The following is a 22,019-nucleotide window of genomic DNA, read 5'->3' as shown; positions in this document are numbered from 1 at the left end:
GGCGTGATCAATGACTCTCGGCCGATGACAGCACACTCTGGCTGTCCACATGCGTGCCAGAGCCCGAGCCGCGCCAGCGCAGACCAGCGCCTGCTTCACTTGCCTTGACGAGCGCCTCCCAGCCCGCACCCAGCAGCGCCCGCAGGCAGCACAGCAGGCGCACAAAGAACTGCCAGGCGGCGGGGTGCTGCAGCGAGCGGCTGCTGCCGCTGCCTCCGCCGGCCACCAGGCCTGCCAGCCGCCCCAGCAGCAGCTGCTTGGGCTGCTGCAGGTGCGCGCGTGCCCCCGCCAGCAGCGCCGCCACGGGGCCTGTGGGGCTGAGGGCGGCCTGCCGGCTGAAGCCGCGCCGCTCGCAAAAGAACTGAGCCATGGCCTCAAATGCATTGTCCAGCAGGGCGCTGCGTGGGGCAGGGGCGGGGGCAGGGGCAGGGCCCAGCATGGATCAGCATGAGCAGGGCACCAGGAGATGACACGAGAGCTGTGGAGGGGTGGGATGGGTGTGGGTGAGTGGCTGTGTGGGTGTGGCAGTGTGTGTGAGAGGCATGTGAGGGCATGCGTGCCTCTGAAGCGCTGCACAGATGCACACGGGGCACACCTGGGCTCCTGGGGGCCCTGCAGGGGCAGCTGCCGCACTCGGTGGGCGTAAACCTGGACAATGATGGAGGAGACGTGCGGCAGGGGCGGGGGCGAGGCGGGGCGGGCGGCGGGCAGCGCGGCCAGCACGTTTAGCTGCCACGCCGCCAGCTCCGCCAGCGGGTCCGCCTGGCAGCTCTGAGGGAGAGAGGCAGCGGGAGGAGGTCTTCGGCAGGCATGCAGCTCAAGCCACCAGCTGCATCAGCTCTGAGAGCAGCATCAGCCACGGCCGCATGCCAGCCAACATGTCGGTTCACCCACACACCAGCGCCATGCGCCCACCTGGTCCTTGCGGCCCTGGAAGCGCCCCAGCCAGGAGGCGAGCGCTGCCGCCAAGCGCTGCACCTGCTCCGCAATGCGTGGCAGGTCGGCGGCGGCGGGGGCCGCCAGCTGCCGACGCACCTCGGCCAGCGCCAGCTGGGTGGATGCCAGCATGCGTTTCACCTGCACAGACCCCAAGAAAAGCCCCCATGTGTGTGTCCCTGGCTGAAAACACCAGGGGCTGCCAAAAGCAAGACCATACCAAGGCCAGCCTGGCTAACAGCACAGCCCCTGCGCCTGCCTGGGCAAAGGTGGCGTCAAAGGCGGCGGCAAAGGCACGCTGGTCCATCAGCGCCTGCTCCAGCCAGTACGCCTCCACACACACGCTCTCCAGCTCTGCAGAGGCAGGAGGCGGGCAGGCCGCTGTGCCCTGGCAGGATGTTGCTCCAAATGGCCGGCACCCATCCACGCCACGCCATGCGCCCCACGAGCTGAGTCGGCTGGCTTCTGCCATGGCGGCGCAGGCGCCGGCGCACCCGCTTGCTGCCGCGCATCCTGTGCCTGCTGCAGCTTGGCGCGCAGCCCGCTGGCCATGTGGCACACCACCACCAGCTTGGCCTGCGGAGCGGGAGCGAGTGCAGGAGCGCAATATGGAGCGCAGTATGGAGCGCAGCGTGGAGCGAGTGGCTTCATGCACACGTCTCTGTATCGCCACTCAACCCACCTTTGTCCAGGCCAGGTCGCTGACCAGGTGCTTGCGGGTGTGGTCCAGCGCCAGGGCCTGCACAGAGCATGCGGGGCAAGGGGCCCAGATGTCGGCCGGCATAGAGCAAGCCTCTTGCGCGAGGGCAAGAGCATGCCTGCAGAGCGGCTGGACAAGGCTCCCCGCCTGCCTGAGCAATGTCCCTGGGCAGCCCCGGGTCTGTGGCCGCTGCCACCACCAGGTCCTTAGAGGCCACCCTGGCCTGCGCCTCCTGCACACCAGGGCCCCGGCAGAAGTGCGCCCCCGCAGTCAGAGTCAAAAGAAAGCAGACAGCAGGCGTGCGTGCTGCCGCCAGGATGACGTTGCAGCAGCGAGCTGGGCACCCGACAGCAGGCAGGCTCCCCTGGTCCCCACACCGACCTGCAGCGTGTGCAGGCGGGCCCGCGTGGCCTGCACCTCGGCCCTCAGGCCCTGCACCTCCTCATCCCGCCTGCCCAGCTCCCCCTGCAGCTGCTTCAGCTGCGTGGCGGTGGCCGTCAGCAAGCCGTGCGCGCGCTCCAGCTGCCTGATGCGCTCCTCCTTGGTCTCCAGCAGCCGCCGCAGCTGGTGCACCAGGGCGGCGGAGGTGGGCGCGACGCCGGGGGCCGCCGCCGCCGCCACCGCCGCCGCCAGCGGGCTGTGCACAGCCACCTCCAGCTGCCGTTCCATGAACTGCAGCTGGCCCTGCGTTGCCGTGAGCCTGTCCTTGAGCAGAAGCGACTCTCGGCGGTGCGCCGCCACAGCAGACTTGGCGCCCTGCAGCTGCTGCTCGGTGGCCGAGAGGCGGGCGCGCTCGTCGGCGCTGTGTGCGTCCGCCAGCAGCCGCCGCGCCACCGCCAGCTGGTGCATGCTCTCCCCTTGCAGCCGCTCCGTGGCGGAGCAGCGCTGGCGCAGCGAGTGCAGCTCCTCTTCCAGCTGCAGGCGCAGGCAGGGAGGGAGGGCAGGCAGAGGGGTGGCAGAGGCAAGGCCAGGTTCAGGTGCGTATGACCCCGGATGTGACGGCCTTGCCCAGGCGTCGCGCCTTGACACAAGCGACCCTTAGCACAGCCTGGTGTGAAGGGGCAGGCGCACCAGAGAGACAGGGCCAGGTGTGCCTCAACCATGCCCAGCGCCACCGCCTCACCTTGGCCTTGTCGCCCGCCAGCTCCACTCGGTCCCTGCTGGCGCTGGCCAGCTCCCGCACCTGCAGCTGCGCCGCATCCAGCGCCTGGCCGCGGGCCGCCAGCTGCTCCAGCGCCGTGCTCTTCTCGTCAAGCAGCTTCCTGCACAGGGGGCCAGTGCAGGCTCGGGCCAAGGCAACGCAGCCGCAGGGCACCTCATGGCTATCGGGACGCTGCAGAGAAGGGCGATGCAGGGTGGAGGGTGGGAGAGCACTGGGCTCTGGGCCCGGCGGCTTGCCTGATGGATGACTGGTGAGCGGTCATCTCACGCTGCGCCTGCTCCAGCTCGGCGTGCGCAGCACGCAGCGACTCCTCCAGCTTCGCCACGCGCGGCTCCAGCGGTGCCAGGCGCTTGGCATCGCCGGCCGCCTCCATGGCCTGCCTGTGGCTGGCCTGGCACCGCGCCTCTGCAGAGCGACAGCCACGCAATGGCAGGGGCTGGGTCCCTCAGTGCGGAAAGTGCCTGATCAGTGCCTGCCCCTGATGCAGTGTCTGGTGCAGCAGGTCCCCTCGCTGGTGGCAGCCGGCCCCTCACCCGCCTCCGCCAGCATCCTGCGCATCTGCGACAGCTCAGCGCCCATGCTGGCATGCTGCGACTCCAGGCGTGCCACCACACCCTCCAGGCCCTCCCGCTCCCGCCGCAGCTTGGACTCCCGCGCCCGCACCTCCAGCACCTGCTCCTGCAGCCTGCCGGGAGGAGCAGAGGGTGCCGCCAGCCACGGCGGCGCGAGTGAGCCGTCCTGCTGGTGCTTGCACACATCAGCCCAGACCACATGCTCCGTGGCTGCTGCTGTTTGAGACCCCACCACCACCACGCACACATACCTGATGCGCACGCCCTCCTCCGCCTGCCACCGCTCCTTGGCAGCGGCCAGGTCGTGCCGCAGCGCCGCCCGCTGCGCCGCCAGCTCAGCCAGGTGCTGGTTGGCTGCCGCCACCACCTGGCGCGCCATGCTGATGGGGCCGGTGGCACGCCAAGCCTCGGCGGCGGTGCGGTGGGCCGAGGTGCTGGCAAACACGACGCCCCACCCCTCCAGCCGCTGCTGCGTCACCTGCACCGCTTGGCACCGGGGCGAGGGATGTGCGTCAGCCAGCGAGGGATGTATCTCACCCCATGGCACATGCACGGCTGCAACCAGCACATCGCTTGCTCCAGCATGGCGGCAGCCAGCCGCGAGCCGTCGCACCTGCAGCCCAGCACGGACCGCCTGCAGCTCGTCGTCGCCGTTCCGCCTCGCATCTGCCTCCTGCCGCAGCTTGGCGCTCTGCTGCTCGTGGGCGCCCGCTAGCTGCCTCAGCTGAGCAGCCAACGCAGCCTCCCGGGAAGCCGTCTCCTGCAGGCCTCGCTCCAGCGCCTGCCTCTCTGCCTGCACCTCTGCCAGCTGCCCCCGCGTGTCGGCCAGCGCCCCGCGCTCTTCCCCCAGCGCCGCCTCCAGCTGCTGCACCCGCTCGCCGCTGGTGGCCTGCAGGCTCTCGTGCCTGACCTGCAGCCCCGCCAGCGACGCTTGCGAGTCGAGCAGCTGCGCCGCCGCAGCCGCCTGCTCCGCCTGCAGCGCGCTGTGCCGTGAGGTCAGCTCCGCCAGCTCCGCCTCGCGCGCCGCCAGCTGCTCCCGCAGGCCCAGCCCCATGATCTCTGCCGTCTGGAAGCTGCGCTGCGCGCTGCGCGCCTCAACCTGCGCAGTACACACCCACACGGCACAGTACGATGCACGTCAGGATGTCCGCCGTCAGGTTGCCCAGCAGGGCAATGCGCGCGGCCTCTGCTGGGCGACCTTGCACACAGGCAGCCCTCCAGCCCTACCTCCAGCCGCGCCCTGTCCTCCGCCAGCGCCCGCCCCTCGGCCCTGCAGCGCTGCAGCTCGGCCCGCAGCTGCGCCAGCTCCGCGGCCTGTGCCGACACCGCCGACGCCTGCTCCTGGGAGGTCGCCACCAGCTCCTCCTGCTCAGCCTCCACCTCCATGCGCCGCCGCTGCTCGTCAGCCAGCCGCCCCTCAGCCGTGGCCCGCAGCGAGGATTGGCTATCCAGCGCTCGGCGCAGCATGGCCGCCTGCTCGGCGTGCCTGCTCGTCTCATCATCGGCGGAGGCCAGCAGCTGCACCACAGGCCCAACCAGCTCCCAAGTGGGTCGAGAATGCACAGCACCGCAGCTTCTGACAAGGAAGACAACAGAACAACAGCTGGGCAGCCCACAGCCTGCCACTCCACCGCCACACCAGGCCACAGCTCGCAATCGCCATGCCCACCTGTGCCATGCGCTTCACCTCCTCCTCCATCTTCGTGAACCGATCTCGGCTGTAATACATGCTGTCCCGCACGCGCTGCTCCGCCGCACCTGCCGCAGCCATGGCCGCCGCCGCCTGCTTCCTCACGGCCACCAGCTCGTCGCGTATCGCACCAATGACGCCCTCGTACAGCAGCGACACCCTGGCACCAGCAAGCCAGGTGCAAGCAAAGCAGCGGCAGCGGTTGGGAGCAGGGATGGATGCATGCTGCTGGTAGATGGGGGTGGCGGAGGCTGCTCTCCAATTGTTGATCAGAGCAGAGGAGCTTGCCAGCAGCATGCTGCAGTGGTGCTGCTCCTGCACCACCACCCCTCGCACCTGAGCTCCACCAGGTGGAAAGCGTGGCGCCACATGGCGCCCAGCAGCAACCCGCGCTCCCCGCACTCGGTGGCGATCTGGCGCTGCAGCTCCTCAAACGCCATGCCATACAGCCACAGCGCAGCGTCCGCCAGATCGGCCGCACCCCCGCTGCCGCTGCTGCTGCTGCTGCTGTCGCCCCGCTCGCCGGCTGCACGGGGATCAGCGGCACTGCCGCCGCCACCAGCCTCGCTGTCGCCGGCCGCTTTGCCTGCTGTGCTGCTGGGTGCCTGCTGCGCTGTCTGGGCAATGACCAGGCCCATCATGTCCTGCAGCCAGGCCTGCAGCATTGCCACCTCCTCACGACTCCGCGTGGCAGTCCGTGGAGGCAGGGCCGCGCTGGTGCTGCTGCCGCCACCTGCTCCACCAGCCCCCGCCGCAGCGGCAGTCTGTGGGCGCAGCCCCGCCCCGCTCTCCAGCCAGCTGATTGTGTCCAGCATGACAGGCGGCTCCGAGCTGTCGCCTGCGCTGGCGCTGGCTGGCTGCAGGGGCTGCTGCTGCTGGGCCTGCTGCTGCCGCTGCCTGAAGTCTCGGAACTGCACCAGGTTGCGCAGCCAGCCCAGCCTGTCCACCGCCCCTGCACTACTGCCCCACCGCGGGTTAACTAAGTAGGGAAAATGCGGAACGAGCGCCCCGTCTGCAGCCTCCACAGCGGCCGCAGCGGCCTCATTGCCCTCCAAGCGCCCACGAGCCGTCTTGGAGCCGCTGCGATGAAGCACCCGCTGCAGGCCGGGAGGGCGAGGCAGGCAGGGCAATCGTGGTGGACAACGGCGGTGCTTGACCTGGATTTCGTTGCGGCTGCCACCAGCCTGTATGCAGCTTGCATCTTACCGCTTCGAATGTGACGCGCTGCAGGGTTCTGCTGGCGCGTTCCCCCTCAGTGGAGAGAAGCAGCTGCTGCAGGCTGTCTGGGGTTTCAACTGCCTTGGCTGGTGCCGCCCCCGACTCCGTCTCGACTTCCACAACCCCATCTACCTCTGCTACTGCCTCGGCCGCGGCTTCTGCCGTGCCTGGCCTGGCCGCGCTGCCGCTGCCGCCGCTGGCGCCCGGCTGCACCTTGGGCAGCTTACCGCTCTTGCTGTGGTGCAGACCGCGCACGGCGCCCAGCCCCGCTGCATTGGCGGTGCGCAGCTCCACCAGCACGCCGCCCAGCCGGCCGTCCACGGCATCCATGGCGGCTGCCAGCTCATCGAAACTCACCGTGCGCCCGCCCACTCGGAACACCACCGACTTCTTGCGGCTGAAGCTCTTGATGCGGCTCAGGCCTGGGTGGATGCCCGACGGCGGCGGCGCAGCGGCCGTCGGGGCGGGCTCGGCGCTGTCGGCGCCTTCCACGCTCTGCCCGGCGGTTGGCGGCACCAGGCTGCCGCGGCGAGAGGCCGCCTGCGACACTCTGCTGGGCCGCCGGCTGGCGACGCTGCTGTTGCCGCTGCTGCCCCGGTCCGGGGTACTGCCAGTCACCTTGGCACCCAGGCCTTTGAGCGAGGCAAGTGCTGCCAGTGCCACGCTAGTCTTCTTGTCAGCGCCGGCGCTGGGCTCCGTGAGAACTGGTGGCGCGCCGCCTCCCCGCCCCTCCTGCTGCCTCTGCATCGCGCACGCCCAGCCGGCTCGAATAGTTCAGAGTTTGGGCCTTCCAAAGCCCCGGTGTCCAACTACAGGCTGGTTGGGTGGGCGCAGGGCCGCCTGAGTGGGCAGCTAGTGACTTCCTCAGCTTTTCAACACCGATTCCATTGTCCTGGCGCGCAATACCGGGCCGTGCCGGTGGCAATTGATTGGCGACCTCAGCTGACTGACCCCTTTGCAGCGCCAGTCAATTTATAAGCAACTTGTATATGTCCAGGCTCGCAAATGAAGGTGCCGGAGAAGGTCCAAGGCTCCGCCCTGTGGCCCTCCAGCGTGGCCATGCGTGGCGGGTCAGCAGCAGCTCCAAACCCTCCCGTTAGGGCTTGAGCGCCGCTAACTTGGTCTCACACACCAGGATGGAGACCGTGCTGAGCTATGGCGACACCAAACTACGGGGACGGGACGTGGACCTGCTGGAGGGCCCTCACTGGTTGAACGACATGGTCAGGCTGTGCAGCAGGATCTTCCATGCATGAAATTGCACGCAGGGAGATCGGGGGAGCAGCAGGCTGCACGCGATCACTGCCGCCGCCCGCCCGCCGCCGCCGCCTGCCCAAATACCCACCTTGACCCATGCGTTGCGTGATTTGACGAACCGAATGCAGGTGATTGGCTTTGCCTTTGAGTACCTGGCCCGGGAGGCCTTCCCGCAGCCTGGCCTGCTGCTGATCCCAGGCAGCGCCACTTTTCTACTAGCCAACTTGGGCCGCGACGGCTCGGCGGTGGTCCTAGAGCCGCTGCGCTTTGTGGCGGCGCAGGTGGTTCTGTTCGCGGTGAACGACAACCCAGACGTCGAGCACGCAGAGGGCGGCAGCCACTGGTCCCTGCTGGCCTATTGCGCCACCGATGACACCTTCCGCCACTACTCGTCGCTACAGGGCTCCAACCACCGCGCCGCCAGGCGGCTGTTTGAGGCGGCCCGGCGGCCAGGCAGCACGCTGTGCGAGCAGGCCACGCCGCAGCAGCGGAATGGGCACGACTGCGGCGTGTACGTGATGGCCCTGGCACGCCTGCTGTGCCAGCGGTACAGCGAGCAGGGGCAGCGGATGAGCTTCGAGCTGGCGCCCGACGCGGTCACGCCTGCAGACGTGGCGGCGCTGCGGCGGGAGCTGCTGGAGTTGATACACAGCAAGGCAGCAGCAGAGGCAGTGGCAGTGGGCAGTTAGCGCCCAGTAGGCAGCCGTTGTGGCCCGCGGGCAGTAACATTGTAACCTCGCGACGGAACTCATCGCAGAGCAGTGCCGAGCCCACTGGTTGGCCAACCCACTGGGAGCGCCGCCAGCCCGGCAGCCGCTCTTCATGCCCTCCAGCTCTCAAACTGCGACACGGCGCAGATGAAGCTGGAGGCGTTGCGGTGGCCGCCGCCGCCGTGCGCCTCGCTGACGGGCGTGGTGTCCTCGCCCTCGCCGATGGACCGCAGGCTGCACTTGATCTGGGAGGGGTCCCCCATGGCCTCCTGCGGTTGCGTGGCAGTGGGGTGTGGGGGGCGCAGGCCGCGAGGGGGGTCGGCCTCTGGAGCCTGGATGGTGGGGCGGCGCTGCCATCCAGCAGCACGCGTGTCCCATGCCTAGAGACACTGTGGCTGGCTCAGCGCCGCCACCCCGCTGGCTGCAGACAGCTTTCTTTGCTGGCGCACCTCAATGTACGCCACCACCGCCATGGCCCGCAGCCCCTGCCGCCGGCTCTCCTCTGCCAGCGCGTTGCCCAGCTGGCTGCGCAGGCTGGCCAGCTGGGCGCCGACCCGCACCGCCAGGCAGCGCCCCCAGCCGCGCTCCGCGCCCGCAGCCCCGCCGACATTCACGACAAACGCCTGCCCCACCGCCTCCTGCACCAGCCGCTGCTGCTCCGCCAGGATGGGCGCGCCCAGTTGGATGAGCGCCCGCGGCGTCTGCGACAGCAGCTGGTCCCAGATGGCGGGGTTCTTCTGGGCATCGTACTCGAGCTTCAGGCCAGGCCTGCCAGGAAGACGAGCAGGGGAGCAAGTTCTGTGCGACCTTGCAGCTACCAGGGCAGATGCATTCCGCCAGAGTGCCCACCCAACTATCTCCACACACATACACACACACACACACACCGCATGTCGGCAGCATCAGGCGCCTCTCCCTGCCCACCTGCTGTAAAGGCTTTGCTCTCTGGCAGCTGCCAGCGCCACAGGTCGGCGTCCTCGATGTATCGGAACAGCTGCTGCTGCTCCGGGGTGAGGCCCTGCGGCTGGAAGTAGTCGTAGCTGCAGGCAGGGCCCCAGCATGCAGGCAGGGCCAGCAGCACAGTGTTAGCGCTGCTCGGCGGCTGCACGCAAACACGGGGCGACAAAGGGAAAGACACATGCTGCACTTTGCTGCGCCCCTGCACACACGGGGGGTGCCGCCCCACCTGATGGTCGCTCCGCTGCGGTTCATGTCAAAGTGCACCTCCAGCGACTCCATGCCCGCCAGCGCCGGATCTGTGAGCTCTGCTGCCGCGGTCTTGTGATGGTCCAGCACCACCACCTTGCTCACATGCTGGCTCAGCTGCCTGGCAAAGCCAGGCCCGCCGCTGAAATCGACGAGGTATGCATGGCATACCTCGTCCCCCGTCAGCCCCAGCGACCCAACCGTCAGCGGCGCCCACACAGTATTAGGCCAGAACTGCACCGCTGTGCCGCGCGCCTTGTGCGCCAGGTGCACAGCCAGCGCCGCAAAGATGCCGTCCGCGCACTGCGCAGCGGGCAGGCGGCGGCAGCGACGGCGGCGGCGGTGGCGGCGGCGAGCGGTTGAGTTGGGACTGTTCTCCCATATCTCTTGACCGTCCCGATGCGCCCAATTGCCTCCATTAACCGCATACCGGGTAGTGATAGAGGCACAGTACTCGAGCGGAGGGGATGGCGGCCATCGCTTGGTGTGCCACTGAGTGCGCGCTGACCAGCCTGGTGAGCACTCTGGCAATCATGCGGGGGCAGGCGATGAGATCAAGCCTGTCAGAGAGGGTCTCCCCGAAATACAAACCTCCTGCTGCGTGGCCGTGGTGCTGTGTGTTGGCGCAGACTTTCAACCCAGCCAGCCAATAGGCGGCCTCGCCCGATTTGCATCTTCATCAAGCATACTCCATGCAGTGATTGGGGGGACTTGGGTTTGCTGCAGACCGCCATGGACCTCGCTTCATTGTCAGTAGACGCGCCCACCGCGCTATTGACGGCTGTGACGGTGGTGATAGGCCTGGCGGTGCTTTTACTGCTATTTAGGACCAGGCAGCCCAGCAGCAAGAGCGGCCCAGGGAGCGTGGCCTCGGACGCCTTCTCCCAGGGCCCCACCAGCGTGCCAGAGGTGAGTGCAGCAGCCCAACTTCCTTGAGCGGCCCACAGGTAGAGCAGGATGCGCTGGGCTGTCACTGCCACTGACGGCGCCGCCGCCGCCGCCCGCCGCCTGTCTTGTCAGGCACCAGACAGCCGGGACAAGTGCGTCATCCTGTTTGGCACCCAGACCGGCACCGCGGAGCGCTTTGCCAAGTCGCTGCGGGCGCAGCTGGAGGGCAGGTACGGCGGCAGTACCGCGTTCGAGGTGCTGGACATTGAGCAGTACGACGCGCCCGCCCAGCTGCCCCGCGAAAAGCTGGTCTTCCTGCTGATGGCGACCTACGGCGACGGCGACCCCACCGACTCAGCCACCGACTTCTGGACCTGGCTGTCGGAGGCGGCAGAGGGCGGCGGCGGCGACGGCCTGCTGGCCGGCCTCAGCTTTGGCGTGTTTGGGCTGGGCAACCGCCAGTACGAGCACTTTTGCGCCATGGGCCGCAAGGTGTCCAAGGCGATGCGGCAGCTGGGCGCGGACGAGGCGGTGGCGCGGGGGGAGGGTGACGACGACCGGGACATCGACGAGGACTTTGACCGCTGGTGCAGCCAGCTGTTTGCGGCGCTGGACGCGTCGGGCCTGGTGACGGCGGGCAAGGTGGGCTGCTGCTGGGGCGCGGGCTGGGAGCGCCGCCGTCTGGGGCTGGGTGGCGCGGGGTGCTGGGCTAGGGCGCAGCTGGCCCCGGCGGGCCCCCGAAGCTGGTGTTGGCACGCCAGGGCGGGGAGGGGCAGTGCAGGGCGCGCCTGGGCGAGGCTTTGAGGCCGGCATGCGGCCAGCCGCCCAGCAGCAGCACGCGGCCCCTGGCCCCACCTCTCGCTCCCCTCCCCGCCCCTGCGCTCCCGCCGTGGCGCAGGCCGGCGCCTCCAGCGGCCTCTCAGCCGACTTTTTGGCCGCGTATGATGTTGAGGAGTGCTCCCTGGCAGAGGTGCCCGCCTCGGCGGTGGACCGCCTGCCCGCCGGCGGCAGCGGCCTGAACAGCCACAGCCCCTTCCTGGCCACCGTGGGCGCGGTGCGGGAGCTGCACACAGGCGGCGGCCGCTCCTGCGTGCATCTGGAGCTTGACATCGCCGGCTGCAGGGCCAGCTACGAAGCAGGTGGGGCGCGGGGGCTCGCGCTGCGAAGGGGAGCAGGCAGGGCAGCGGTCGGTCGGCCGCCTCGTCGCAGCCAGGGGTGCGCAGGCTGCCCGCGTCGGCCGTGTTTGGGCGCTGCCGCCACCTGCCCGCCAGGTGGCCCCGCCCAGCGCGCGCCGCGCGCCCCTGCGGGCCTGCCTCTGTCGCCTGCACCACCCTGCAGGCGACCACGTGGCGGTGTTTGCGGAGAACTCGCCGGCGGTGGTGGCGGCGGCGGCCGCCGCGCTGGGCCTGCCCCTCGACCACTGCTTCCGCCTGCGCCTGCCCGCCGCCAACAAGCACAGCCTGCCCGAGCCGGCGGTGGCGGGGCCGCTGACGCTGCGCTGCGCGCTGGCGCGGTACGCCGACCTGCTGAGCGCGCCCAACAAGGCGGCGCTGCTGGCGCTGGCGGCCTGCGCCACGGATGCCAAGGAGGCGGCACGCCTGCAGCGGCTGGCATCCATAGAGGGTGAGGCGTCGCGTCGGGGCCAGCTGGCGGCGCCAGCTGGCGGCGCTCTGCCTGCTGTGCAGCTGGGCGCCGCACGCGTCGCCATGCCGGCCGCCCAGGCGCCCGCCCAGCCACCCGCGCGCCCTCCTCCCTCCCCGCAGGCAAGGGTGAGTACCACGCGTATGTGGTGGCTGGCAAGCGCAGCCTGCTGGAGATGATGCAGGAGTTCCGCTCGGCCAGGCCCTCCCTGGGTGGGTGGTGGTGCCACGCGCGGCGGCCGGGGCAAGGGAGGGGGACAGGAGGGCGAGGGGCGGCCTGGGCTGGGCGCACACGCCAGGCCCGAGCGCAGCTGCGCGCCCTGCGCTGCGGCCCTGCTGCCGTGACACGATGCGCGGCCGCCCCACCGCCCCGCTCACCGCTCCTCTGCCTCTGGCCGTCCCTCTGCAGGCGCATTCTTTGGCAGCGTCGCGCCGCACCTGCAGCCGCGCTACTACTCCATCTCCTCAGCGCCGCAGCAGCACCCGCGGTCGGTGCACATCACGTGTGCGGTGGTGCGAGAGGACATGCCCAGCGGTGGGTGCCCCGCCTGCCCCGGCACGTGGGCGCCTTGCAGCCGCAGCCCCAACGCCGCCAGTCACCCCGAAGCTCTGCCCCTGCCCCTCCCTTCCTGCGCCGTCGTCGTGCAGGGCGGGTGCACGAGGGCGTGGCCTCCTGCTGGCTGGCGCGGGCGCAGGTGGGGCAGCAGGTGCCGCTGTTCCTGCGCCGCTCCACCTTCAAGCTGCCCGCCAGCCCCTCGGTGCCGCTCATCATGGTGGGACCCGGCACGGGGCTGGCGCCCTTCCGCGGCTTCCTGCAGCAACGCGCAGCCCTGCTCAAGTCAGGTGGGCGGGCGTGCGCCCCGCGGCCGCGGGCCTGCATGGTGCGTGCGCTAAGGTGGCGGCGCAAGCGCGGCAGCAGCACGCTGCGGCTCGCCGGGGCCGGTGCCCCGTCCCCGCCCTGAGCCTGCCCGCCCCCTTGTCGACGTGCCGCGGCCGGCTGTGCGTGGCTGCTTGGGTGCAGGCGCGCGGCTGGGCACGGCGCACCTGTTCTTCGGGTGCCGCAATCGCAAGCATGACTTCATTTACGAGGAAGAGCTGGAGGCGGCGGTGGCTGGCGGCGCGCTGACGCAGGTGCGCATGGGCGTGTGTGGATGGAGGCGGGGTGGGGGCTGGTGGAGGGCAGGTGCGGGGGAGGAGGAGGAGGGCGGGAGGGTGGGGCGAGCAGGGCTGGTGCACGGCGTGGGGCTCCCCGGGCCCGCGCCATGGACGCCGCCCGCCTGCCCTCTCCATGCCCCTTTGGTTGCAGCGTCCGTGGGGCCAGCCCACATGCGCGCGCCTGGCTCGCCCCCCCTCCCTGCAGCTGCACGCCGCCTTCTCTCGGGAGCGGTCCCAGAAGGAGTATGTGCAGCACCAGATGGAGGCGCATGCGGCAGAGGTGTGGGCCGCGCTCAGCGACTCAGGTGCGGGGCGCTGGCCTGGCTGGGTCCAGCTGGCCGGCTGGCTAGCTTGGGCGTGTAGGCTGGCTGGCCTGCTGGTTGGCAGGCAGGGAGGCAGCCCACCGCGCGAACAGGCAGCCTGCCATGCGCTCCATGCGGGCGTGTCCGCCCTCGCTCACCCGCCCGCGCACATGCACATGTGGCTGCAGCGGGCGGCTACCTCTATGTGTGTGGCGATGCCAAGAACATGGCCAAGGATGTGCACCACACGCTGCACGCCATCGCTGCCAAGGTGCGGCGCCTCGCGCTGCGCAGGCATGCTTGCGCCGTGGCGGGTTGCGCTGGATGGGGCGTGCCGGGGCGTGGCGCATGCTGGTGTGTTGCTGCAGCCCACAGCATGCGACTGGCATCCCTCCCCCTTGCGGTGGTTGTGCAGGCCACGGGCTGCTCGGATGCCCAGGCGGAGGTGATGATCAAGAAGCTGGCAGACAGTGGCAGATACTTGAAGGATGTGTGGTAGTGTACATGCCCGTTCAACGCTCATCCCTTTCGCCTTTCATTAGTGTCACCTGACCTGATGCACGCACCATCGCCTCTGACCAGGCCCCCGCATTCAAAATAAATCCTTACCCCAGTCTTGTGAATGGCTCAGCATATTACGTGCTGACATTTGCCACCCTGGGTGAAATGAATGGATCCGAGATGAGGAGAAGGCAGGCAAGGCGCTGATTGAGATGTGCAGGCCTGCGTGTTTGCGTTGCCGCCACCAGGTGGCGGGACTCCGCCCCGCTGCATGCTTGTCGGGGCATCTCCCCCGCCATCCCACTTCTACACTGGGGCCGTGCACGTCCAAATAATGTGCCCTAAGCAGCCGACCCCGAGGGGTCCCCTGTGGGGAACGTCCACATGTGCCCCACATGGTCGGTCCAATAGATGCTGATGTGTTTATAATGCCCCTTAGCTGAAACTCCTCCCCTCCCACACATGCTGAAAGCCCAGCCTTGCCTGTGGCCGGGCAAGCGCTCGGGGCACTTATCTGGCGGCCAAACGTCATGACCAGGCTTCGCTCGCCGAGCGCTTCCACTCCCCCCTGTGTGTCTGCTATCGACGCAGCTGCAGACAGGATACGGGAGGAGACGGGGCTTCACACGCATGCCGAGAGGCGGAAACTTGAGTGGGCGGCCGACAAGCAGCTGGGGGGCACCGTCATCCTGGTAAGCACCGAGAGAGGAGCCATAGGGAAGCCCTTGACCCTGCCCCGCGGTGGTGGTGGGGGTAGGGTTGGTGACGGCGATGGCAGCGGCCGCCGTTAGGCAAGCGGCGGTGCCGCTACCAGCGACCAGAAGCTCATGTCTGGCGTGTACACGCTGCTGCAGGTGCTGTACCTGACATTTGCCATGAAGCTGCGCAGCCTGCTGACGCCGCCGCCCTCGCCGGCCGTCGCCGCGTCGCTGCTCGCCTACTGCGCCGCCTGCTTGGCCACCATCGCGTGGCGACGGAGCGGCTGGACCACCAGCTACATGCGCTGGCGCGAAGGGCTGGCCACCCTGCTGCGCCTCACCGCCTGCGGCCTGGGTGCCTGGACTGTGCTCACCGGCCGGCTGCTGGAGGCGGTGCCGCCCACGGCGGCGGCAGGGGCGGCGGCCCACCTCGCGCTCATCGTGTTTGCCTGCGGGGGCCCATCCTGTATCAGCCACGCCCTTGCCTGGCGCATGCGGTTCTGGTGAGCTGGTGATGGGTGGACAGCTGGGCAACAGCGTCACGCTGCCGCCAGGCCTTCCCACACGCATGCACTCCCCTGGGCCCATGTGCATCGAAGCTCCCTTGCCCTGCTGTGCAGGCTGAGCGCGGCCACTCAGACCTTCCTTGTTGGGACCATTCTGCGGCACCACCCCACCTTCTGCTCCGTGCCTGCGCTGGCCAGCCCCGCTGCGCAGGCGCACACCCACCGCCTCTACTCGCTGCTCAGCACGCTGGCCTACACCCTGCCGCTGCCGGTGTCGGCGTTTGTGCAGCCCGACCCAGAAGCCGAGTGCCAGACCGTGCTGGGCTTCCTGCACATCGCCATCGGCCTGCTGGCACCGCTGGTGTGCGAGGCGCTGGCCGAGGCGCGCCTGTTCCGCCAGCAGCAGCGGCGCCGGCGGGCGCTGGGGCTGCCCGCGGAGCGCGGCATCGATGCCTCCATCTTCGGCGCCGTTGGCTTCCTGGCCGACGAGGGCAGCGGGCTCTTTGTGGCGGCCATCGTGTGGGTGCTGCTGGCGGTGACGTGGGACTGGCTCGCCCTCTTCTCCATCCCTGCGGAGCAGCGCGCCTGGCAGGGTGCACGCGGCTGAGCCCGCCGCTTGCGGTGCAGCTGCCGCGTCCACATGGCTGGGCGCCAAGCTCGGATAGCATTGATGTATCCTTGCGAAGCTTCACTCCTCCTGGTCTTGAAACTTGTTAACCCTTGCACCCCATTTGACACCCTGCTCGTGCTGCAACCACATTTCATCACCCTGTCGCAGTGTCCAGACCTGGACATCTCTTGTGCAGCTCATGCTGCCGCCACATTTCATGACCCTGGCAGCAGTCTTTAGATCCTGGTGATCATCTTTTGCACTATGCAGCAGCCTGACATACATCCTGACATACAGCTTGGTTTGATCAACCTTCCACTTACCAATAGGGTGCCTCTTCTTCCTATGGAGGCTATGATGCATTACCCGGTGCAACCCGATCCAGGACGCGACCCCATCGATTTGATTGGGGCCGGCCCTTGCTCCCGGCGATTGGAACCACCATGTCGAAGCTGCCAGCAGCCCGACATGGCCGCCGCCCCGCGCCTTTCTTTTCCACTGGCTGTCCATTTAAATTTGATTCAGTGCATCATGACATAATTTTGAGGGGGATCCCTTCGATGCTGTGCCGTGCAACTAAAGCTCGTCCGCCCCACTTCTTATGTCCCCAGCAGTGGTGCTGCCCAGGCGCGGCGTGCTGGCTCAAGCGGGCGAGGCGTCGGCACGGGTTGCGAGGCGCTCCGTCAGCCGGTAAATCACCTGGCGCTCCAGGAAGGCGGTGCGGATGGAGGCTGGCCCGGCGATGCGCAGCGCCTTCATGGGGTGCCGCGCCTCGTGCGCCGTCACGAGGGCTGCTACCGACTCCCGCAGGCGCGCCCAGCGCAGCTTGGCATGCAGCCGCCGCTCGTGCACCTCCTCGCCATGGCCTGTTGGGGCAGGGCAGGGTGGCCAGAGGTGATTGGGGCACTCGGGGGCAGCACAGGGTCACCAACCTGGGGCCACAAAGACCAACAGGTCGCACTGGGCGGGCATCTGAGGGCCTTCTGGTCCTGGTGGCTGTTCCAGCCACCAGAGAGATGCGCAGGTTAGCCGCTCACCGTACACCAGGGTGCCGACGACCAGGATGGCAAAGCCTACGGCCTGCAGCCAGCTGTGAGCGGTCCAGGGCTCGCCCAGCTGTGCCCCCTGGTGCGGCCCTGCACACGGAGGAGCACATCGGCGGGCACCTACGAGGCACAGCAGGCACAGCCACCCGTTCCAATTCCACACGCGGCATTTGGATGGCACCCTAAGGAGAATACTAGGGTCTATATACTAAACCCTAAACCCTAAACCCCCTAAACCTGCTGCAGCAGTTGCCTGGGGTTCTGCCCTCTTGCTGGGCAGCGGCGGCCTGCCTGCCTGCATAATAGAGAAGCAGGTTCAGCACCCACACCATCGCCGTGCGGATGGTCTCCAGCACAGTCCTGGTCACGGCGCCCAAGCTGCCGGTGACGAGCATGCCTGCATGAAGGCGGCACGGCAGCTGGGGATGTCAGGCCAGCCCAGCTGTACCACCACGACCGTAAGCCGCAACGGTCGCCCCTGGGAGCATGCTCCAGGAGGGATGGGCCTGCCCGCGGCAGCAGGCAGCAGCAGGGCCCACCCGCCACGTTGTACACGCCCATGCCAACAATGGAGCAGGCCACCACGGCACGCAGCTGCCAGCTGTGAGCCAGCATGTGCAGGGAGTCCCCGCTGTCCTCGTGTATGCCGCCCCCATCCCTGCCCGGCAGGTATTGCACCGCTGGCAGCACAATACAAAACATGAGGAGCGTGCCCCACACGCCCTCCACCCTGCAGGGCGGGGGTCGGGCAGGCAGGCCAGGTGAGTAGCCACCAGCCGGCAGGTGGTGCCTGGCCGGCTTCCCAGGCGGGCGCCACTCACCCCACCACCGTCAGCGGCGCCAGGTTCAGGCTGCTGCTCAGGAAGAAGTCCTCGGTGACGACTTGGGCCGCCTGCACCACTTCTGCTGCCACCACCAGGGCCATGCCCAGCAACGTGGTGCGGAGCGAGGTGGCGGCAGACGCGTTGGTGGAGTCTGGCTCCTGCAGCAGGCTGGCAGCCCCCACCGTCGTGATGCCAGCCTGCAGGCCAGCAGCACACACACACATGCAAGGGCGCTCATGGTGCGGCTGGGAGCCAGGCAGGCATGCGCAGGCGGCGGATGCCAGGGCGCCCACCGTGCACAGCGCGATGCCGGCCAGGTGCCAGCGGTTGAGGCGGCGGCGCAGCCACAGCCAGCTGATGGCGGCCGTGAACACGATTTCCGAGCCGCGCAGCATCTGGAAGACAGACGCGGTGATGGTGAGGAGGCCCACCGACATGAGCGCCGTGGCCACCAGGTCAAACAGGGTGGGGTGCCAGGATCAGCACCAGCGCCCGCTTGGTGGCCCCGGGCCGTGAGCTGCCGCTTGGCACTGGAAGCCGCAGCTCGCTCGGCGGAGCACCGTCCAGGGTGGTGGCCACGCTGGTGGCTGGGCTGACGCTGAGCGGGGTTGGTGAGCGCGGCGGGTTGGCGGTGCCCCTTGTGGAGGGGCGGTGCAGGCCCAGCAGCGGCTCGCTGGCCTCGTCCGCCGGCGCCGCCTCCAGCTGCTGCAGCCACTTGTGCAGGCGGCGTGCTGCCAGGCCCGCCGGCAGGCACAGGGCCATGGCCAGAAACATGAGGGCTGCAACAGCAGCGGGGGCTTGGCAGCATTCATGCCATGATGGCGATGGCCACAGCAGGGTGCAACAGCCGGGGGGGGGGGGCGTGCATCCTCGACACGTCGTGCCACCTGGGTGGATGGCACCTGTCGAGAGCGAGCACGCACGGCAGTCATGTGGCGCCCCCACCTGTCGATGCCCAAGGCTTTTCAAATTCCTTCATCTGGCCATCCAGACCCGGGCCCTGCAGCAGCTAGTAGGGCGCCCCATCACAGGTCAGTACGCAAGTCACGCCTTGCGCAATTTGACGGTGGGCTTGCAGCGGACAGCAGCAGGCACCCGACCCGTCAGCGGCCATCCAGGGCTCCTCGACGGGATCCGTGTACCTGGCATTGGTACAGCAGCTTGGCAAGCAGGCTGGCAGCCGTGCCCGAAAAGAGCAGCAGCAGCGAGCCTGTCCCGAGTCGGCCATTTCGGGTTGGCATTTCTTCGACGATTGAATTGATCCTGATCACGCACAGCAGGTCTATGAACCGAATAATGAAGGTATAGTGCTACAGAACGATGTAACTCTCAAAATGTACTGCCGGCACACAAAGCCATCCATGCGGCAACGGCTTCCCAGGGATCACGCCCTGCAAGCTCGCACGAGGCCCCAACGCGGCACCGACACACAGCGTCTTGCCTACACAGCGTCGGCAGCCACAGGCAAGCCCAGCAGCGTGTCCTGCTCTGTAGCAGCGCAATGACTGACGCGCATCGCCCAGACCCACCGCCACACCTTCTGCAGCGGAGCGGCAGGTGGTGCCCCCCCCCCCCCTCTTTGCTGCCGCCCACCGCTCCCTGCTCTGCTCTCTTGCACCCGTGCAGAGCCGGCCCCCGCCATGACTTGGACGGAGCAGGTCCAGAGCAACCGGCTGCAGGTGGCGCGTGCGCTGGGCCCAAAGCCCTCCAAGCGTGGCCTGGGCCCGCCCCCACCCTCCCCGCCCTCCAACAGCGGGCTGGGCAGCATCGCAGTGGTGGCAGCCCTGCTGGGCGGCGCCCTGTACTGGAGCAAGGAGGGGCACAAGCTGCGCGAGCGGCGCCTGCCGCCCTTCCTGGAAAAGCTGCGCAGCCTGATGACGGGTGGCATGGGGAGAAGCACCGGCTCACGGCGTCACACACCCACCGGCCCAGCGGCAGCGCAGCTGCAGGCGCAGGCCCAAGAGTGGCGGCAGCAGGCACCCCGCTCGCTAGCAGCGGCTGCCGCGGAGCAGCGTCACCAGCAGCAACGACAGCAGCAGCAGGTGCGTGGGTTGGGGCGGGGCGCAGTCGGTTGAGCAAGTCTCATTGAGCATCTCGCAAAAGCGCGGCACACATTCCCTTCACGTGAGCAGCAGAGAGCTGGCTGGGAATCCACGATCCCCATGTGATGGGTAGTGGTTGAGACGGCGGCCCCGCTAACGGCAGCCATCATGGCTTCTCCCCGCTTTGCTCCTCCTCCGCAGGCGGCCGGGCCCAATCCTAGCAGCGGCGGCGGTGGCGGTAAGAACAAGAAGAAAAAGAATAAGAAGAAGCGCTGATGGAGAGAAACTCCTGGCAATTGTGCCCTTCTTCCAATTGCGCGATAGCGGCGAGAGCGCGGTCCTGTTCGTCCCACGGGGCGGGCGGCGGCTGGGGCGCAGGCTTGCATCCCGTCATCATTCCCCTCTCTCCTCCTGGAACGCGGCTTGCACAGTTCCCTCCCGCATTAGGTGATCTGTAGCAATCCCAACCCGCCTGAACACCTGGCATTGGGCCGTCGCTAGCGAGTTTATTTTGGCCCGGGAAGCCCGGCAGACTGTGCATTTCCCCTCACCGTCAGTTACCGCCAACCCGTGTTGCTTTTACCCCCAGCAGCAAGGAGTCACGCCCTCCACTTTGCGGCTCTCAACCTCTGCCGGCCTCCCTCGCCTGCCTGGCCCGCGAGGATCCCATGAATCTCGGGCAGCCCCCTTTGTGATCGCAGCGGGCGATATCCAGCCCGGGGGTAAGCGGCAGAAGGGTTCCCGGCGGGGGAGAAGCTCTGAGGCTGTCGAGACCTCCGCGCCGCCTGAAAACAGCTGGTGCAGCCCAGGGGGATTCCCTGGTGTCCATTAAAACACCCCCCCACAGCAAGGGGCATGCCGCAACCCCGAGCTCAAGCGGGAGGCAGTCAGCGCAGCAAGACACCCGCAGTGCATAACAAGCTTAAAAAGCTGGTGAGTGTGCGGGGGTGCAGAGGCGCCTGGGGCTGGAGCCGGCGGCGGGCGTCGGCTTCCCGCCTGACTCTTCGGTTCCTGCTGCCCGCCCGCCCGCGGCTCTGCAGGGATTGTTAGACAGTCGCTCGCCCGGCAAGGCCAAGCAGCTCACGTTTGAGCTCTTCTTCCCGCGGCCCCCCTACCGCGGCGCGCAGTACCGCGCGGCGCGCGGCAAGGTAGGCACGCTCTGGGCGGGGAGGTGCCGGCAGGCCGCGCCGGGAGCAGCCGGCTATGGATTCGACGACGGCACCTGCCTCCGCGGTGCCCGCGCCACGGCGCCCCACACACCCCATGCCCCTGCAGGATGCCCTGTACAACTTTGTGGGCCTGGTGCTCGGCCACGGCGGCGCCACGGTGCAGCGCATACAAAAGGCCTCTGGGGCCAAGGTGGAGGTGAGTGCGTGGGTGGGCGCGCGGGCGGGTGGCGAGCCTGCCCCCTGCTGCGGCTGCATGCACGCCACGTGCCCCTCCTCATGCCCCACCTGCTCACCCGCGTGCGCGCCGCCCCGCCCTTTCGACCCCCGCGCCCCGCGCCCCCGCCCGTCACAGGTGCGCGACTCAGCGGGCAACCTGAACGGCGCGCACCCCTCCTCGCACGGCGACCCCAGCCTGCACGCCTGGGTGGCGGCCGCCAGCCGGCAGCGCCTGGACAAGGCGGTGGCGCTGCTGCTGGAGGTGCTGCAGCCCACCAACACGCGGCTCAGGGGGGTGGCGGTGCAGCCGGGCGGCTCGGTGGTGCTGGAGCCTGTGATCCCCAGGTGGGTGGGGTGGCGGTGGTGGTGGTGGTGGTGGTGGCCAGTGGAGGCTGGCATGTGCCACCGCTGGCTTGGCGCCCAGGCATCCACTGCTGCTGGCCTGCCCGCCCCTGCTTGCGCCGCGCAGCGACTGGCCAGAGGCGAGCGAGGGCGAGGCGGCCGCGGCGGGCGAGGCGGCCGCGGCGGCGGGTGAGGCGAGCCCCCGGCAGCCTGCGGCGCCTCCGCCGCCGCCGCCGCCGCCCGCCAACGCGTGGGCCACCAACCGGCTGCAGCTGAAGCAGCACCCGGATGGGCGCCAGATGTCTCCCGTCTCCTCGCTGGCTCGCGGCCAGGGCGAGGCCGCCGTGGCCGACAGCACCACCAGCAGCGAGGCGGATGAGGCGGAGGCGGAGGCGCAGGCAGAGGCAGAGGCAGAGGCAGAGGCGCCGCTGACACCAGAGAAGCTGGCGCCGCCGCCGCCGCCGCCGCCGCCGCCGCCGCGCAGCCCAACCGTGCTGCCCCACCCACCCGCTGCTCCCGTCATCGGCGCCACAGCTGCCCAGCCGCCGTCGCCGCCGCCAGCGGCGGGCCCATCGTTACAGCTGCCGGCGCCGCTGGCAGGGCCCGCACCCCCGCAGCAGCCGCAGCAG

At 69.0% G+C, this 22,019-nt stretch overlaps 6 protein-coding genes across 6 annotated transcripts in view; 4 read left to right on the top strand and 2 right to left on the bottom strand.

Moving 5' to 3' along the window:
- Positions 1-7,423: 7,423 nt before the first annotated feature.
- On the top strand, positions 7,424-8,086 carry CHLNCDRAFT_12790 (hypothetical protein; the record flags this gene model as incomplete). The annotated part of the gene is made up of 2 exons (XM_005846375.1): positions 7,424-7,501; positions 7,664-8,086. Coding segments are annotated over 2 exons (501 nt in total), but the record flags the coding sequence as incomplete, so codon positions are not given.
- A 269-nt stretch (positions 8,087-8,355) lies between these two features.
- Positions 8,356-9,929, bottom strand: CHLNCDRAFT_135572 (hypothetical protein; the record flags this gene model as incomplete). The annotated part of the gene is made up of 5 exons (XM_005846200.1): positions 8,356-8,514; positions 8,695-9,013; positions 9,133-9,285; positions 9,432-9,754; positions 9,882-9,929. 5 exons carry the CDS (start codon positions 9,927-9,929, stop codon positions 8,356-8,358), a joined length of 1,002 nt encoding a protein of 333 aa, XP_005846262.1.
- Positions 9,930-10,408: 479 nt separating this feature from the next.
- CHLNCDRAFT_36035 (hypothetical protein) lies at positions 10,409-14,090 on the top strand (the record flags this gene model as incomplete). Its single annotated transcript, XM_005846374.1, has 10 exons — positions 10,409-10,966; positions 11,238-11,478; positions 11,678-11,962; positions 12,103-12,192; positions 12,389-12,514; positions 12,628-12,822; positions 13,001-13,110; positions 13,340-13,439; positions 13,625-13,707; positions 13,852-14,090. 10 exons carry the CDS (start codon positions 10,409-10,411, stop codon positions 13,933-13,935), a joined length of 1,872 nt encoding a protein of 623 aa, XP_005846436.1. The 3' UTR covers positions 13,936-14,090.
- A 296-nt stretch (positions 14,091-14,386) lies between these two features.
- Positions 14,387-15,748, top strand: CHLNCDRAFT_58247 (hypothetical protein; the record flags this gene model as incomplete). The annotated part of the gene is made up of 3 exons (XM_005846373.1): positions 14,387-14,629; positions 14,792-15,138; positions 15,256-15,748. Exons 1-3 carry the CDS (start codon positions 14,468-14,470, stop codon positions 15,746-15,748), a joined length of 1,002 nt encoding a protein of 333 aa, XP_005846435.1. The 5' UTR covers positions 14,387-14,467.
- A 13-nt stretch (positions 15,749-15,761) lies between these two features.
- On the bottom strand, positions 15,762-18,383 carry CHLNCDRAFT_58246 (hypothetical protein; the record flags this gene model as incomplete). Its single annotated transcript, XM_005846199.1, has 6 exons — positions 15,762-16,617; positions 16,789-16,887; positions 17,337-17,527; positions 17,619-17,818; positions 17,915-18,016; positions 18,108-18,383. The coding sequence occupies 6 exons, from the start codon at positions 18,381-18,383 to the stop codon at positions 16,394-16,396; spliced, it is 1,092 nt and encodes a 363-aa protein (XP_005846261.1). The 3' UTR covers positions 15,762-16,393.
- Positions 18,384-19,261: 878 nt separating this feature from the next.
- CHLNCDRAFT_53148 (hypothetical protein) overlaps positions 19,262-22,019 on the top strand; it is a gene marked incomplete at both ends in the record, with an annotated part of 3,434 nt that continues 676 nt past the window's right edge. The window contains 8 exons of the mRNA XM_005846372.1: positions 19,262-19,663; positions 19,865-19,901; positions 20,326-20,385; positions 20,511-20,596; positions 20,704-20,811; positions 20,939-21,028; positions 21,185-21,393; positions 21,518-21,881. Coding sequence (XP_005846434.1) covers positions 19,262-19,663; positions 19,865-19,901; positions 20,326-20,385; positions 20,511-20,596; positions 20,704-20,811; positions 20,939-21,028; positions 21,185-21,393; positions 21,518-21,881 — 1,356 coding nt within the window. The remainder of the gene's footprint in view (positions 19,664-19,864; positions 19,902-20,325; positions 20,386-20,510; positions 20,597-20,703; positions 20,812-20,938; positions 21,029-21,184; positions 21,394-21,517; positions 21,882-22,019) is intronic.

The sequence above is a fragment of the Chlorella variabilis genome (genome assembly GCF_000147415.1).
Source record: "Chlorella variabilis unplaced genomic scaffold CHLNCscaffold_14, whole genome shotgun sequence".
Lineage (NCBI taxonomy): Eukaryota > Viridiplantae > Chlorophyta > Trebouxiophyceae > Chlorellales > Chlorellaceae > Chlorella > Chlorella variabilis.
This window is presented reverse-complemented; position numbering and strand designations above follow the sequence as displayed.